This window comes from Nematolebias whitei, chromosome 10, assembly GCF_014905685.2.
Source record: "Nematolebias whitei isolate Nwh7 chromosome 10, NemWhi1, whole genome shotgun sequence".
NCBI lineage: Eukaryota > Metazoa > Chordata > Actinopteri > Cyprinodontiformes > Rivulidae > Nematolebias > Nematolebias whitei.
The window spans coordinates 1,172,418-1,187,250 of NC_056507.1; the positions used below are offsets into that span (position 1 = coordinate 1,172,418).

The following is a 14,833-nucleotide window of genomic DNA, read 5'->3' on the forward strand; positions in this document are numbered from 1 at the left end:
GACTGTACATGTAACCTTACTGACTGTACATGTAACCTTACTGACTGACTGTACATGTATCCTTACTGTCTGACTGTAGTGACTGTACATGTATCCTTACTGACTGACTGACTGTACATGCATCCCTACTGACTGACTGTACATGTAGCCTTACTGACTGTACATGCAACCTTACTGACTGTACATGTAACCTTACTGACTGTACATGTAACCTTACTGACTGCCTGTACATGTAACCTTACTGACTGACTGTACATGTAACCTTACTGACTGACTGTACATGTAACCTTACTGACTGAATGTACATGTATCCTTTCTGACTGACTGTACATGTATCCTTACTGACTGACTGTACATGTATCCTTACAGACTGACTGTACATGTAACCTTACTGACTGTACATGTATCCTTACTGACTGTACATGTAACCTTACTGACTGTACATGTAACCTTACTGACTGACTGTACATGTAACCTTACTGACTGTACATGTATCCTTACTGACTGACTGTACTTGTATCCTTACTGACTGACTGTACATGTAACCTTACTGACTGTACATGTAACCTTACTGACTGACTGTACATGTAACCTTACTGACTGTACGTGTATCCTTACTGACTGACTGTACATGCATCCTTACTGACTGACTGTACATGTATCCTTACTGACTGACTGTACGTGTATCCTTACTGACTGACTGTGGTGTTGCGTTAGTGTCTCATGATGATTGCTGTACGTACAGTAGTCTACAGTTTCTATCGTCTCCGTGTGTCTCTGCCACCTAAGACATTAAGTTCTGAGGGTTTCATGTGATGGAAGTATCTCCTGGAACTCCAGGATTTACTTTTGGAAAAATCAGGGGAATTTGTTTCCATCAAAATGTTGGGAAGCTGCTGCTGCTGTTGGGGAATGGCAGCTGCCAAGTTCATGGCAACAACCAACACAGAAATGTTCCTGTTTGTAGAATCGCTAAATAATGTTGCTGTTTTTGTTTCATTTGTTTAATATAATTTTCTTCCATTCATTTTTCATTTTATGTGATTGTGTATTGTTGTTTGTACGTCATCTGTGTTCCTCGTTTAAAGCAGGCCTCTTGTAAATGAGTCCCCGAGACTCAGTGACACTAACCTGTAGAAGAAAAGGTTGGATGAATGAATCATGAACCAACCGGCTTGTCGAGCCCTACTCTAAAAGTTTGCAGCTCAGATTGTGTAAGAGTTCTTCAGTGGCTGTGGAACCAGTCTACTTGCACATCTGGAAAGGTACATAAAGGTATGGTCGGCTTTAAGAGCATCATGTACTCAAACCCAGGGAGCCTATTTTACTATTACATTTACAAGTTTTTAACTTTTCAGTTACACGTTTAAGTGGAGGCACCTGTCTCAGTGTGGAAATCTTTGTGTGTCGGCACACACACCTCAAGCTGCCTCTCTTTGGCATGGCAGGGGTCGACATGAGGAGTTTGTTTGTCCAAGACGGTCTTCTTTCGTCTGGGACAACCAGATCTCACCTCGGGGTTGTCCGGTTGTTCAACCAAATGAAACAGGCACAGAGTGAAGTTCTCCGTCGCCGCGACAGATTTCTGACATGTCATCTGTAAAAATGAAAGGGGGAAAAACGAGTGTTTAGTTTTGGTCTTTTTAAAGCCTTCCAATGATCCAGGGGTTAAACTGACGCCACTTTCAACCAACAAAGAGAACCAGAGTCATAGTTTGAGCCAATCAGAGCAGGGCGGGGCGGGGCCTGCTGTAACGGCAGGTGAGAGCACCAGAGTTTCCTGGACTATTTTCCAAGGAGGACACCCAAACTGATTATTAATCGCATGTTGGAACGTGACCAATTCATCACCCCATCCCCTGTTCCTGCTCCACGCCCCTGACGTCCCAAGCACTTTGGTAAATAAAATCTAACAATTTATAAAACGTTACTGTGTGAGGAGCATCATCATCAGACGTGCAGCCTGCCTGCGTGGCCAAACTTGTGGCCTTCAAATGATGCAGCGCAGTTCGCTCAGCCAGTCTCTCTCAGTGAGACAGGAGGCTGCTTCAGTTCTTATAATTAACAAAATTAACTCTAAAAGAGAAATATTCAAATGTCCCACATTATACCAGACATGTTTCTCCATTTCTCTCTGAGAGTTTCAGGTGTTTGCATTTATCATAAATATGTAAAAGGTTCAGTTCTACACGTGATTTAACAACAACAAGGTGTTTGTATGGATGAGCTAAACCTGTACACAGTATGCTGTGTATTTGACCCAAGTTAAAGTACACTGTATACTGTGTACTTTCAATAGTCGTGTACACAGTATGGACCAGGGGAAAAGGTTTCATCACCAAACGGTTTATGGGAGTTGAATCTGAACAGTTGACATTTGTTGACAGCAGCAGAAATGTGTAGAGAAAGGCTGAATAGATGAAATAATTAAATCTGAAATTAGCTAAATAGAAGCTGATGAGAACAGAAAAAGCTAAAAATAGCTGAAACAGCTGGCGACAAAACTGAAATTAATAGAAAGAAGCAGAATGAAGCAGAAGTGTAAAATATTACAAAGAATTTTAAAAAGCAGAAAAACGTCTAAAATTTCCTGAAGAATACCTAAAATGTAGTTGAAACAGTGTGAAAAGGTGAAATTAGCAGAAAGAAGCCGAGCAGAGATACCATACCACTTTATAAAGAACTGAAAAACAGCAAGAAGGCCGACTGAAGTGCTGAACAGCAAAACAAGCAAAGCACACGTCAGAACATACATGGATGAATAAATAAATAAGTTGTATAGATCCACAGAGGTCAAGATAATAACTAATGACAGACGGTACAGAGAAGTTAAAATCAGCTCACGCAGTGACAAAATCCAGGGAATTAAAGTGAGTTTTTAAACGAGACCTAAAACCAGCGAGAGGGAGCCTGCCTGACCTGCAGTGGTAACTCAGTCCACAGTTTGGACCTGCAGCAGAGAAGGTTCTGTCACCTCTGAGCTCAAGACGAGTGACTGGAACCAATAAAACATCGCTGGGGGACATATGGCTGCAGCAGATCAGTGAGTTAGGAGGGGGCAGAACTGTTCAGAGATTTAAAAACATACAGAAGTATTTTAAATGAATTTGGAAGTGAACTGGGAACCAGTGCAGGGAGGCCAGAACCGGAGTAATGTGCTCTCTTTTGCCTGGACCAGTTAAATTTTGGGCCGCAGCATTTTGGACCAGTTGTAATTGTGCAATGGAGGAGTGAGTGATTCCAAACAGAAGTGCACTGCAGTAATCGAGCCTGGATGTTATGAACGCATGTAATACAGTCTCAGATTCATTCAACCTTTATTTCTACAGGTTAGTCCCACTGAGCCTCAGGGACTCATTTACAAGAGAGACCTGATTTAAACAAAGAGTGATGACAACGGTGGACAAACGATGACAATAATCATCATAAAACAAAGCGTACAAATTGAGAAGAGCAAATAAAAGAAAATGGTATTTAAAAGAAAGACGAAACAAAAACATCTAGATTGTAAAGTGATGTAGAAAACTAAAAACAGGAACATGTGTGCATTGGTTTTTGCCTGGAACTTTCAACAGATCATGGCCAAGATGATGAGATGAAAAAATAGCTGAAAAACTGAACTTAGCAGAACGAATCTGAAAGGAGCTGAAACAGCTGAACTAGAACCAAAGCTGAAATGAGCGGTCAGTGGTGACGGCTCAGAGTTTGAAGGACGTGAAGAGCTGCATTCATTTTCAGCAAGAAGCCTGGAAACGCTGAATAGTTCCAAAAGTAAAAACTGCTTTTCCAAAAGTCGCAACATGAATGTCCTAAACGAGCCGAACGTTTTGATACATGAACTGAGTTGCACGCTGAAAAACAAATCTCGATAGTGAGAATTCTGTATAAACATTGACACTAACTATTCTGTACGTAACTTCATATTCAGAGTACAGAGCAAACAAGGTGTCGAACTTTTTTAACATCACAGTATTTTAAAATGTTCACACTCCTAAAATTGTCTGGTAAATAAAAAATAAATAATTAAGTTGTCATATAGAACCCTAAACAGCCGTGATGGAAGTGGTAAAACGTTGAACACTTGTCAGTGAACCCTCCCCCCGCCTTCTTCTCCCTAAAAGGCTCCATCTGTCCTCCTCCACTGGAAGTCATCCATCAAGTTGATGACTATCTCACTGTCCAGGTTCTGCACCGCCCTTCCTCCCGTCCCCACAGCTGAGCCTCGAGCCCGGCTGTAATGGTTTAATGGAGCTCTAATGATTTGTAAGGTGAGAGGGAGCGGGTGCTTGCAATAAGCATGAATCCTCAGCTCAACTGGACTTGTTGGCTTCACTGTACCAGCCCTCAGAGTTGCAGATAGCAAGTTCTAGTACTGCTTCTTTATCTTCCTGATTGGTTGAGTACTGGCTAGGCTGATTGTTTTTGAACATGAGTCTGTGTGAGCAGATGAGTACGAATGAACGCATGAGATCAGCAGCATGGATAATCAGCAGCACATATCACCAATCAAAGTGGCATTACAGTGATTTTTTTTCACAGTGATTATTCTGGTCATGAGTCTAACAGCCTCAGGGTAGAAGCTGGTCCTCAGTCTAGTGGTTCTACACTTAATGCTCCTCAACCTCCTTCCTGAGGGGAGTGGGGCATAAAGTGTGTGTGCTGGGTGAGTTGGGTCCTTCATGATGCAGGTGGTCCTCTTCCTTTGCAGAAAAGCACCCCCAAATTTTGATGTTTCCACCCCCATGCTTCATGGTTGTGTCGGTGTTCTGGGGGTTCATCCTTCTTCCTTCAAACACAGCGAGTGGAGTTGATACCAAAAAGCTCTGATTTGGTCTCATCTGACCACATGACCTTCTCCCATCATCTCATCCTTCTTGTTTTCCTTCAGTCAATGTAGGTTGCATGGGGCACTTGATAAGGTGGCAAAATAGTTGCCCACCACTTATAGAGAAAGCAGTAGACGTATGTAAACAGGCCACCCTGATCATTGACGACACTATGCGTTCTAGTTTTATATTGCTTAAAAATAGTTTTTTCAAATGATTAGGTAAAAAAAAATGTCTTGGCCACCTCCCTCTTTGCTCTATGTCCCATCTCCTTATATTCCTGTCTCCTCTCTTCACTCCTCTCTCTGTCATATTTCTTCTTGTCTAACCTCTTTCTTTGAACAGCTTCCTGCACTTCACTATTCCACCACCAGGTTTTCTGATAATCCATTCTCTGTCCAGATGACACACCAAGTACCTTCCTACCTGTCTCTCTAATTACTGTTGCTGTAGTAGTCCAGTCATCTGGAAGCTCTTTCTTACCACCCAGAGCCTTTAACAGCTCCTCTCTGAATTTATCACAACATTCTTCCTTCTTCATCTTCCACCGTTTGGTCTTCTTCTCTGATTTGACTCTTCTTCTCTTCTTCACAACAACAGTCATTCTACACACAACCATCCGATGCTGTCTGGCCACGCTCTCCCCTGCCACAACCTTACAGTCTCCAATCTCCCCCAGGTTTCCTCTTCTACACAGAATGTAGTCGACCTGCGTACTCCTTCCTCCACTCTTATAGGTCACTCTATGCTCCTCCCTCTTTTGGAAACAGGTGTTGACTACAGCCATTTCCATTCTCTTGGTGAAATCCACCACCATCTGTCCTTCCTGGTTTCTTTCCTTGACACCAAACCTACCCATCACTTCCTCATCCTCTGTTTCCTTCACCAACATGTCCATTCAGGTCTGCTCCATCACCACTCTCTCCTCCCTGGGAATACTCTCTATCACTTCATCCAGATCTTTCTCCTCCTCATCACATCCACCCTGTGGAGCATAACCACTGACAGCATTTAGCATCAGACCTTCTACTTCCACCTTCAGACACATCACCCTATCTGACACTCACCTCTACTACATTCTTTACCAACTCCTCCTTCAGGACCACCCCATGGTAAAACAGTTTAAAGTATAATTGTCTCAAATGATTGGGGTGGCCAAAGATTAATCTGTGGTGACTAATACAATCATTGCACCTGGTGGTGGATAAAATTGCTTCTCCACTCGCCAGGATTTGTCACTCTGCACTGCCTCGGACAATATGTATATTTTTAACACCTTCCTCTGTTCCTCTCCACAGTGCAACTCCCACTCACTTGAATATCTTGCAGAAAAAACATTAAGATTTACTTTCATTCCCTTTCAATTTCAGTCTAGAAAAACACTCCAAAAATAGAAATGTACCATCAAATCCTTCAGTGTAAAGTTCGTTTGATTCTTGAAATCTATTGAAGGATTTCTGGTCAAACGATAAACATTACTCCTGAAACCTAAGTTTTTGTTTTTTTATGTACTGTAAGGGAGGAAACGTGCCGATGTATTGTCAGTGGAGCAGGGAGATGGAAGTGTAACTTGGATGAATAAACATTAAATAGCACAGTTTTCAAGTTTATATGTTTCTGTAGACCTTGGGTAGGAACAAACACGCACCAACACTTTCACTGCTTTGACAGGTGAGCTAAAAGAATGGTTCCTTCATCTGATAAGGAGACATGCTTGAAGTGATCTTGGATCTGCTCCATCTGCTGTCATTTGTCAGTTGCTGACTGATGCTAATAAAAAATTAACTTTTCCTGCCAAAAGTAGGCTCAGTGGTTTACCGTCTTTCAGCATTCAAGCATGACATCTAGTGTGCCTTCTTCTCAGCCGGGCCCACCATCACCCTGTGCCCCTAGATAAACTAACAGCTGGAGAAGGGAGGTGTGGGTGCAGCAGAGGCTGGCTGACAGTGTTTACTCGCCCGTCTGACAGAGTGTTAGGAGGGCTGGGGCGGCTGCCTGCTCAGTACCCTCAGCGAGGGAAATGTACCATTAAGGTGAGAACTATCAATATCCCACAATTCCAGACGATGGTAAGATGGAACGAAGAAGCTGATGAATATAAATAAATCATTTAGGGTGGATGTTTTCAGAAGGGCATGACAGGATGGGTTCGTATGGGGAGGAGGAGGTGGGGAGAAAGCTCGGCCACCTGCTCGCTGAGGTGGACTCCAAGGAAAAAACATGAAGGATGTGAGCACCAAGTGTGGTTCAAGCTATCAGTCTGTCTGCACTGTCATCGCCGAGCATCTTCAGCAGACCCTGCCTTCCTCCTTCATCTCTGAAGCGCTCGATTTAAAGGAGCTGGACTCGGCTTCAATGGGCCATTTAGATTATTATGAAAGTAGTTAAAACTTTAGTCATGTATTGTACCTTCTAGGATTAGACTTTTGATGTTTATAGCAAAGTTGACACATTGTCGTTACTGGACTTATACTGTAGCATTAATGCAGTTCTGCTCTTAAGTCAAAATAATCAGACAATTTGTACTAACCATTAAAATATTTATTAGTGGTTTTACTTTAATGCACAAATACATCATGCCCTCTGTTAATAAATCATTTAAATTTGTTTCATTAGTAATTTTTCTGTTGTTTCATTTTGTTTTTCACTGCTCCTTTCTTCATGGTTCACCACAGTGAGTGAACTCGCACGAAGGTTTAGCAATTGTTTTACACAGGACGCCCTTCAAGGCTTTGAATGTTGTGGGGATGTCTTTGTTCATACGCCTTTGCAACATTGTGTGGACATCGGGGGCAGTGCCACTGGATTGGCAGACTGGGGTGGTGGTTCCCCTCTTCAGAAAGGGGGTCTGGAGAGTGCTCAAATTACAGGGGCATTACTCTCCTTAGCCTCCCTGGTAAGGTCTATTCAGGGGTACTGGAGAAGTGAGTCTAATCGTTGCTTGAACCTCAGATCCAGGAGGAACAATGCAGGTTTCTTCCTGGCCGTGGAACACTGGACCAGCTCTTTACCCTCACTAGGGTCCTTGAGGGGTCATGGGAGTTTGTCCATCCAGTCTACATGTGTTTTGTGGACTTGGAGAAGGCTTTTGACCGTGTTCCTCAGGGTACGCTGTGGGGGTGCTCCGTGAGTATAGGATTGGGGGCCCGTTGTTACGGGCTGTTCATTCCCTATACAAGCGGTGTGGGAGTTTAGTTCGCATTGCCGGTAGGAAGTCGAACGCCTTTAGGGGGGAGTTGGACTTTGCCAGTGCTGCCCATTGTCACCGATTCTGTTCATAACTTTTATGGACAGACCAACAAAGTCCATGATCAATAATCCAGGTATACAATCCAACAATTTTCAGTCAGGTCATCTGGACAGTTTGGAGTAAGCTGTTTGGGGGAAGAATCAGTTTTGTGTAGTGTGTTTCCTTGACTGATGAAGCCTTCTGGATGGAAGGTGAAACGTTTCAGAAAAAAAAAAAAAAACTGTCCAGATGACCTGACTGAAAATTGTTGGGTTTTATGGACAGAATTTCTCGGTGCAGCCAGGGACCGGAGGGTTTCCAGTTTGGTGGCCTCAAGATTCATTTCTGCTCTTTGCAGATGATGTGGTCCTGTTGGCGTCATCATGCCGTGATCTTCAGCTCTCACTGGAGCGATTTGCTGCCGTGTGTAGTGGTTGGAATGAGAATCAGCACCTCCAAATCTGAGGCCATGGTTCTCAACTGGAAAAGGGTGGATTGCTAAATCCTACAAGGTCTCACTTGTAAATGAGTCTTCGAGGCTCAATGTAATTTATCTGTATAAATAAAGGTTGAATAAAAAAAGTTCTCTTCAGGTCGAGGGTGAGGTTCTGCCTCAAGTGGAGTTCAAGTATCTTGAGTTTTGTTCCCGAGTGAAGGAAGAATGGAGCGTGAGATTGACAGATGAATTGGTGCAGTGTCTGCAGTATTGCAGACTCTGTGCCGGTCCATTGTGGTGAAGGGAGATAAGAGTCGGGAGGCAAAGCTCTCTGTTTACTGGTCGGTCTACGTTCCTCCCCTCACCTCTGGTCATGAACTCTGGTAGAGACTGAAAGAATGAGATCGTGGATCCAGGAGGTTGAAATGAGTTTCCTCTGCAGGAGCTGGACTCTCCCTCAGAGACAGGGGGAGAAGTTCAGTTATCAGGAGAGACTCGGAGTAGAACCACTGCTCCTCCACATCCAGAGGAGCCAGTTGAGGTGGTTCATCTGGTAAGGGATGCTCCCTGAGTGCCTCCCTAGGGAGGTGCTTCGGGCATGTCTGACTGGGAGGAGACCCGGGGAAGACCCAGGACACTCTGGAGAGACTAGTCTCTCTGTTGGTCTGGGGACACCTTGGAGTCCTCCCAGAAGAGCTGGAAGAGGCTGTGGAGAGAGATGTCTGGACCTCCCTGCTCAAGATGCTGCCCCTGAGACCTGACTGTGGAACAAATGGAAGAGGATGGATGGACAGACAGATGGAAGGATGGACAGATGTCTTTTCGTCCTTCCGGCTAATCGTCCGACAAACTAAAACCTCTTATTTCAGGTATTTAATAATTAGTATGAACCGTGGGGATGACGTGACATGTTGTGGTGTGAAACCAGTTATCGACCCAACTTCATAGCATCAAGTTAGATTTCTTAAATTTTGTATAGCTAAACTATTTGTCAGCACTGTAATCCATCTGCAGCAAAATAAATGTAAATATGCAGCTACGTGTTTAAAAGGTGGAACCAAATAATGTTTAATAACAGTGTAAGCTGTAAATTGTCTTTTCTTTTATTTACCGTTGTTGACACCTGATAAGACTGCTGATGTTTGTAAAAGATGTGTGGAACAGAAAATCACCATAAAATGTAACACTTTAGGGTTAAAGAGAAAGAGTAGTCCAATAAAAAACCTTTTTACTTTTGAGAGAGGAGTAAAGGAGGCCATCTTTGTGAAAAGAAACCGTCCATCATTAAACAGGGGTGGAGCCTCCAGGTTCAACTGTCCCCCTCTTACAATGCTGTGATTGCTAGTATCACTCAGCCCTCTGTGAACAGTAAACAGCCATCAGGTGCTAATGATCCATTGTTAGGCTGATGGTCCTTCTTGAGCATGTGATCAGCCGGTTCTGGTTGTCAGCAGCAAACTGGTTGATCCGCTCTGAGAAGGTGCTATTTAAGAGACTGAGCTGAATACAGCACCTCAGACTGAGGAAGTCCTCAGGATGAGAGACGAAACGTTTCTACATATTTTTTTGAATGTCCAGAGGACCAGACTTAAGTTTTTTAGATTTTTCTACCTGGATTATTGAGCATGCATCAGGATACTTTTTACTTTAAAACTAAGCTTCTATCCTGCTCTTTTCTTTAGGAGTGAAGATCTACAAAACTTTCTCATCAGTGTGAGACAACAGTGCTGCTACCTGACAGAAACTGTTCAGGATGTTGTGAGCCGTTTTCCTCGTCACGCCTCTCAGGTACAGTGTCTTCACCACTTGCTCAGGTCACTACAGGTGACCTCCGTCTCATTTATCACAGCAATGCAAGACGAGTTCTGTCATCACATGCAGTGTCACCAACAGTGGACTGAAATACTACTCACATGAGTACACGCTAACATCGTTCTGTTGGAATAGTTGCACAGTAGGAATGTGCAATACGGCATAAAATTCACATCACGATATGTCAGAGTCAGAGTTTCTTTATTGTCATTCGCACCTCATGTGGTACATGTGGTGGAGCGAAATTATGTCCACAGGGTCCCAGTTACATCCAACAATAAAATGTATAAGAATATATGTATATGTATAATGTATATGTGTTGTGAAGGGTGGCGATAACGATATGTATCACGATATGTTTTTGGTATAAAACTTGCAATAGGAATAAAAAAGCATAGGGTGTCCTTTTGCCATCATATATTTTGAATTAAGAAAATTCCACTACTAGGTGCAGAGAGTTTTTAAATGATAAATCAAGTATTAGGCTTCTTTCTTGTAGTGCAAAACAGTGCAAAAGATATCAAACTTAGTTTTAGGCATATGTTTTAAACAAAAGAATATGTTGTTAACCCTCAACAGTTTCCAGTCTTAAGAAATGAAGAGCAACAGACCAGCAACTGAAAACACTTCACCTCCAACCTCTAGTGGGCGCCTCCTTCCACTTTAAGGAGAGCCGACACAAAATGAGTCTGTGACCAGAGGGTCTGGCAGTAAAATCACACAACACAGAGTTCTTTTACAGATCGGAGAGCAGGTTTCTCTACAGCTGACCAACGCTTACTTTAACTTTAGACGGAAAAAAGAAACAGCATTCGATGGAACACAGCGTTTTGTGCATGCGTCTGAATACGGCAACACTACGGCAAGCCGGCTGTAGTTAGCTTGTAGCTTCACTACTTAGCTCTCCAAGAAAAGACTAACGCCACTTACGCACGGTTTTCAACTAAAAAAAGTAACGATTAAACTGACAGCTCTGATTTTACATCAGGCACAGCATTACTGCGGTTAGCCGGTAGAAGACAGATCTCTATCGTAGGCTACATTCTATTGTTTCTACCGTGTATCGTTTATATCACGCGTTCCTACTGCAAATAGGATTATATTTACCTGTCTCAGCTGCTTGTGAAGATTCCAGTCACCATGTCTGTGTATGGAGTTGTGCCAGAACAAGGCATGGACCGAAGAGTTGCTGCATCACGTTCAGAGATGAATATTCTGTCCTACATTCTGACAGATATTGTACATTCACAGGCAGAGATTTGTCATTCGCACGGTGGAACGAAATTATGTCCACAGGGTCCCAGTTACACCCAACAATAAAATGTAAAATAAAAACAGTGATAAGATCAAAGATATGAACTAAGAACAACATCAACTAAATATACACTAAGCACTAATAACAAAAAAACATTACGTCGAACAGCAGCACGAACATGAGTCTGTGTGAGCAGATGAGCACCATGAACACATCAACATGAAACAGATCAGCAGCAACATGAAACAGATCAGCAGCAACATGAAACTGATCAGCAGCAACATGAAACTGATCAGCAGCAACATGAAACTGATCAGCAGCAACATGAAACTGATCAGCAGCAACATGAAATAGATCAGCAGCAACATGATGTGATTTTTCACAGTGATTATTCTGGTTAGAGATTCATGAGTCTAACAGCCTCAGGGTAGAAGCTGTTCCTCAGTCTAGTGGTTCTACACTTAATGCTCCTCAACCTCCTTCCTGAGGGGAGTGGGGCAAAAAGTGTGTGTGCTGGGTGAGTGTGGTCCTTCATGATGCAGGTGGCCCTCTTCCTGCATCTGGAGGTGTAGATGTCTGTGATGGTGGGGAGACTGACTCCAACATCTTCTGTGCAGCCTTCACCACTCTCTGCAAAGCTTTTCTTTCTGCAGCTGTGCAGCCTCCATGCCACACGTTGATGCTGGAGCACAGGACGCTCTCCACTGCACACCTGGAGAAGGAGGTGAGGACTGAGCTTCCAGACCAGTGGGTGCTGGTCATAAAATTAGAACATCATGAAAAAGTTGATTTATTTCAGTAATTCCATTCAAAAAGTGAAACGTAAATTATATTCATTCATTACACACAGACTGATTTATTTCAAATCTTTATTTCTTTTAATGTTGATGATTATAACTGACAACTCCAACCATCTATCCAATCATCCATCTGTGAATCCATCCATCCATCCATCCATCATCCAACCATCCATCCATCCATCATCCATCCATAAATTATTCAACCATCCATCCATTCGATGCTCCTCAGGATGCTGAGGAACCTGCTCCAGATCCTGAACAACACGTCACCCCCCCCCTGCATGACACTCTGGACTCACCGCAGCACCTTCAGTTATAGACTGAGAGCACGAGGTGCTCCACAGAACAACACAGGAAGTCCTTCAAACTTTCAACTCCTCCCCCTTTCTACACAGAGGACAATAAAATTAATCCTGCACCAAAATAAACTCTTTAATGTTTCTGTCTGACCTGTTTAGATCTTAATGATGGTATTTTTATATTCTGTTATTTTGTAGATCTTGTGTGATTCTTGTGTCTGTTCCTTTGTACTGAAACTCTGGAACAATAATTTCCCGTAGGATCAATAAAGTTCTAGCTTATCTTATCCATCATCCAACCATCAATCAATCCATCCATCTGTCCATCCAACCATCCATCTGTCCATAGAGCCATCCATCCATCTGTCCATAGAACCATCCATCCATCCATCTTTCCATCCAACCATCAATCAATCCATCCAACCATCTCTCAATCAACCATCCATCCATCTGTCCATCCAACCATCCATCTGTCCATAGAGCCATCCATCCATCTGTCCATAGAACCATCCATCCATCCATCCATCCATCTTTCCATCAAACCATCCATCAATCCATCAAACCATCTATCCATCCATTAATTTAAATATTCATTCATTACTAAATAACACTCCAGTGTTTGCCCTAGTTTGCTTGCCTTGTCAGGACGCTCGATTAGCAACATTTGTCTGGAGCGGTGTGCCACAAGTCCATTCAGGTCTCTCTTGTAAACGAGTCTCCGAGGCTCAGTGGGACTAACCTGTATAAATAAAGGTTGATTGAATGAGTAAACCATTTCATTTTTGTTCAAATAGTGGGTCCTGCATCAAGCTGAGGTCTTACTGTGGCCAACCAGGACTCTGATGTTCTCTCTAAAGACTGGGATCAACACAGACATGAACTTGACCCCAGTGTCAATCCAGAACCAGTTACAGCAGCAGAAGAAAATATGGTTGAAAGACTTTTAAGGCTCCATGCCCGAGTTGTCGCACCCTGCTGACCCGAGACCGCAGTGTGCCTATAGTGCCAGTTAATTTATCAAATGACAAACAAAGCTTTCTTGTAATGTTGGTTTTGATTTGTTCTTTATTGTGAACACCAGCGCTGCTACGTGGAAAAGTTAGTTCTCCTGTTTGTTTTTGAAAATGGTATCAAGTTTTGACGTTCAAATTCCAGAATCATGTCAGTCTTATAATATTCAAAATAAAGGTTGGGAAATATTGGTTCCCTGCATGTCTCTTTGTCCCTCGTGCACTAAGCTAAACCTCTGTGCGTCTCTGGTCTTCCATGCAGTTGGTCTTCTCGCTGGACCCAAAGAAGGAAGCCCAGACTGTGTGTAACCAGCTCGTAGTCGTAACTAAAGATCTGCAAAAGGAAGTCATCTGCCTCCGCAGTCTGCTGTGCCAGGTCAACACATTACACACTCGTACAGATTAAGGGCAGGTCGGTGTTCTCACCTTTTTTAGAAGCGTGCAAAACATACACTGGGGGGGGGGGGGGGGGGTCGGTCCAGGACTAGAGCACGCTTTTCAAAATTATATAAGGTGCACTGATTTTGATGTTCCCTGAATGATCGACACGTCAACATGGTCCCACATGGCAAAAATTTGTCTCAGAGTTCAGTGAAAAGGCTGCAGAGATCGTCCCGTCGGCGAAGCGTCCACGTCCCGCTCAGAGGCGAGCGTTCACAAATTAATGCAGTTGAGCAGAACCAAAGAGGCGGAGCAGGACTCCGCTGCTGAAGCAGAGGGATGCATTCACTGTGTGTCGGACGTCTTCCTCGTGTCGTTTACTTTAATGAATTAACTCGCTTCAGTAACTTCAGTGTTTTTCTTGCATGCGAGATATAAAGCAACACAACCAAAATGCTCTGTCAGCACTGGCCGTTTGATTTTCTGAATTAGAATGAATGGGGGCTGTTGAGATGAGGTGCTGGTACCGTCGGATCAAGGTTTTCATTCTGTTTGACCACAGTCGTGGTGGAGTGTGTCTTCGGTTCTGATAAAAGTTTCCAATATGAACCAACCAGACCCACTTACAGACTCTAGAACGATTCCTACTACAAACTGAAAAAAACACTCTGCTCTCTGCCATTTATTACAAATGTTATTTATTATAACCGTTATTTATTATAACTGTCGTTATTTATTATAACTGTTGTTATTTATTATAACTGTTGTTATTTATGATAACAACA

The 14,833-nt window shown here is 43.1% G+C and overlaps 1 protein-coding gene across 1 annotated transcript in view; it reads left to right on the top strand.

The window, feature by feature from the left end:
• The window catches only part of asz1 (ankyrin repeat, SAM and basic leucine zipper domain containing 1), a 57,752-nt gene that overhangs the window by 41,081 nt on the left and 1,838 nt on the right, over window positions 1-14,833 (top strand). Inside the window, exons 11-12 of the mRNA XM_037683230.1 lie at window positions 10,174-10,279; window positions 13,930-14,043. Coding sequence (XP_037539158.1) covers window positions 10,174-10,279; window positions 13,930-14,043 — 220 coding nt within the window. The remainder of the gene's footprint in view (window positions 1-10,173; window positions 10,280-13,929; window positions 14,044-14,833) is intronic.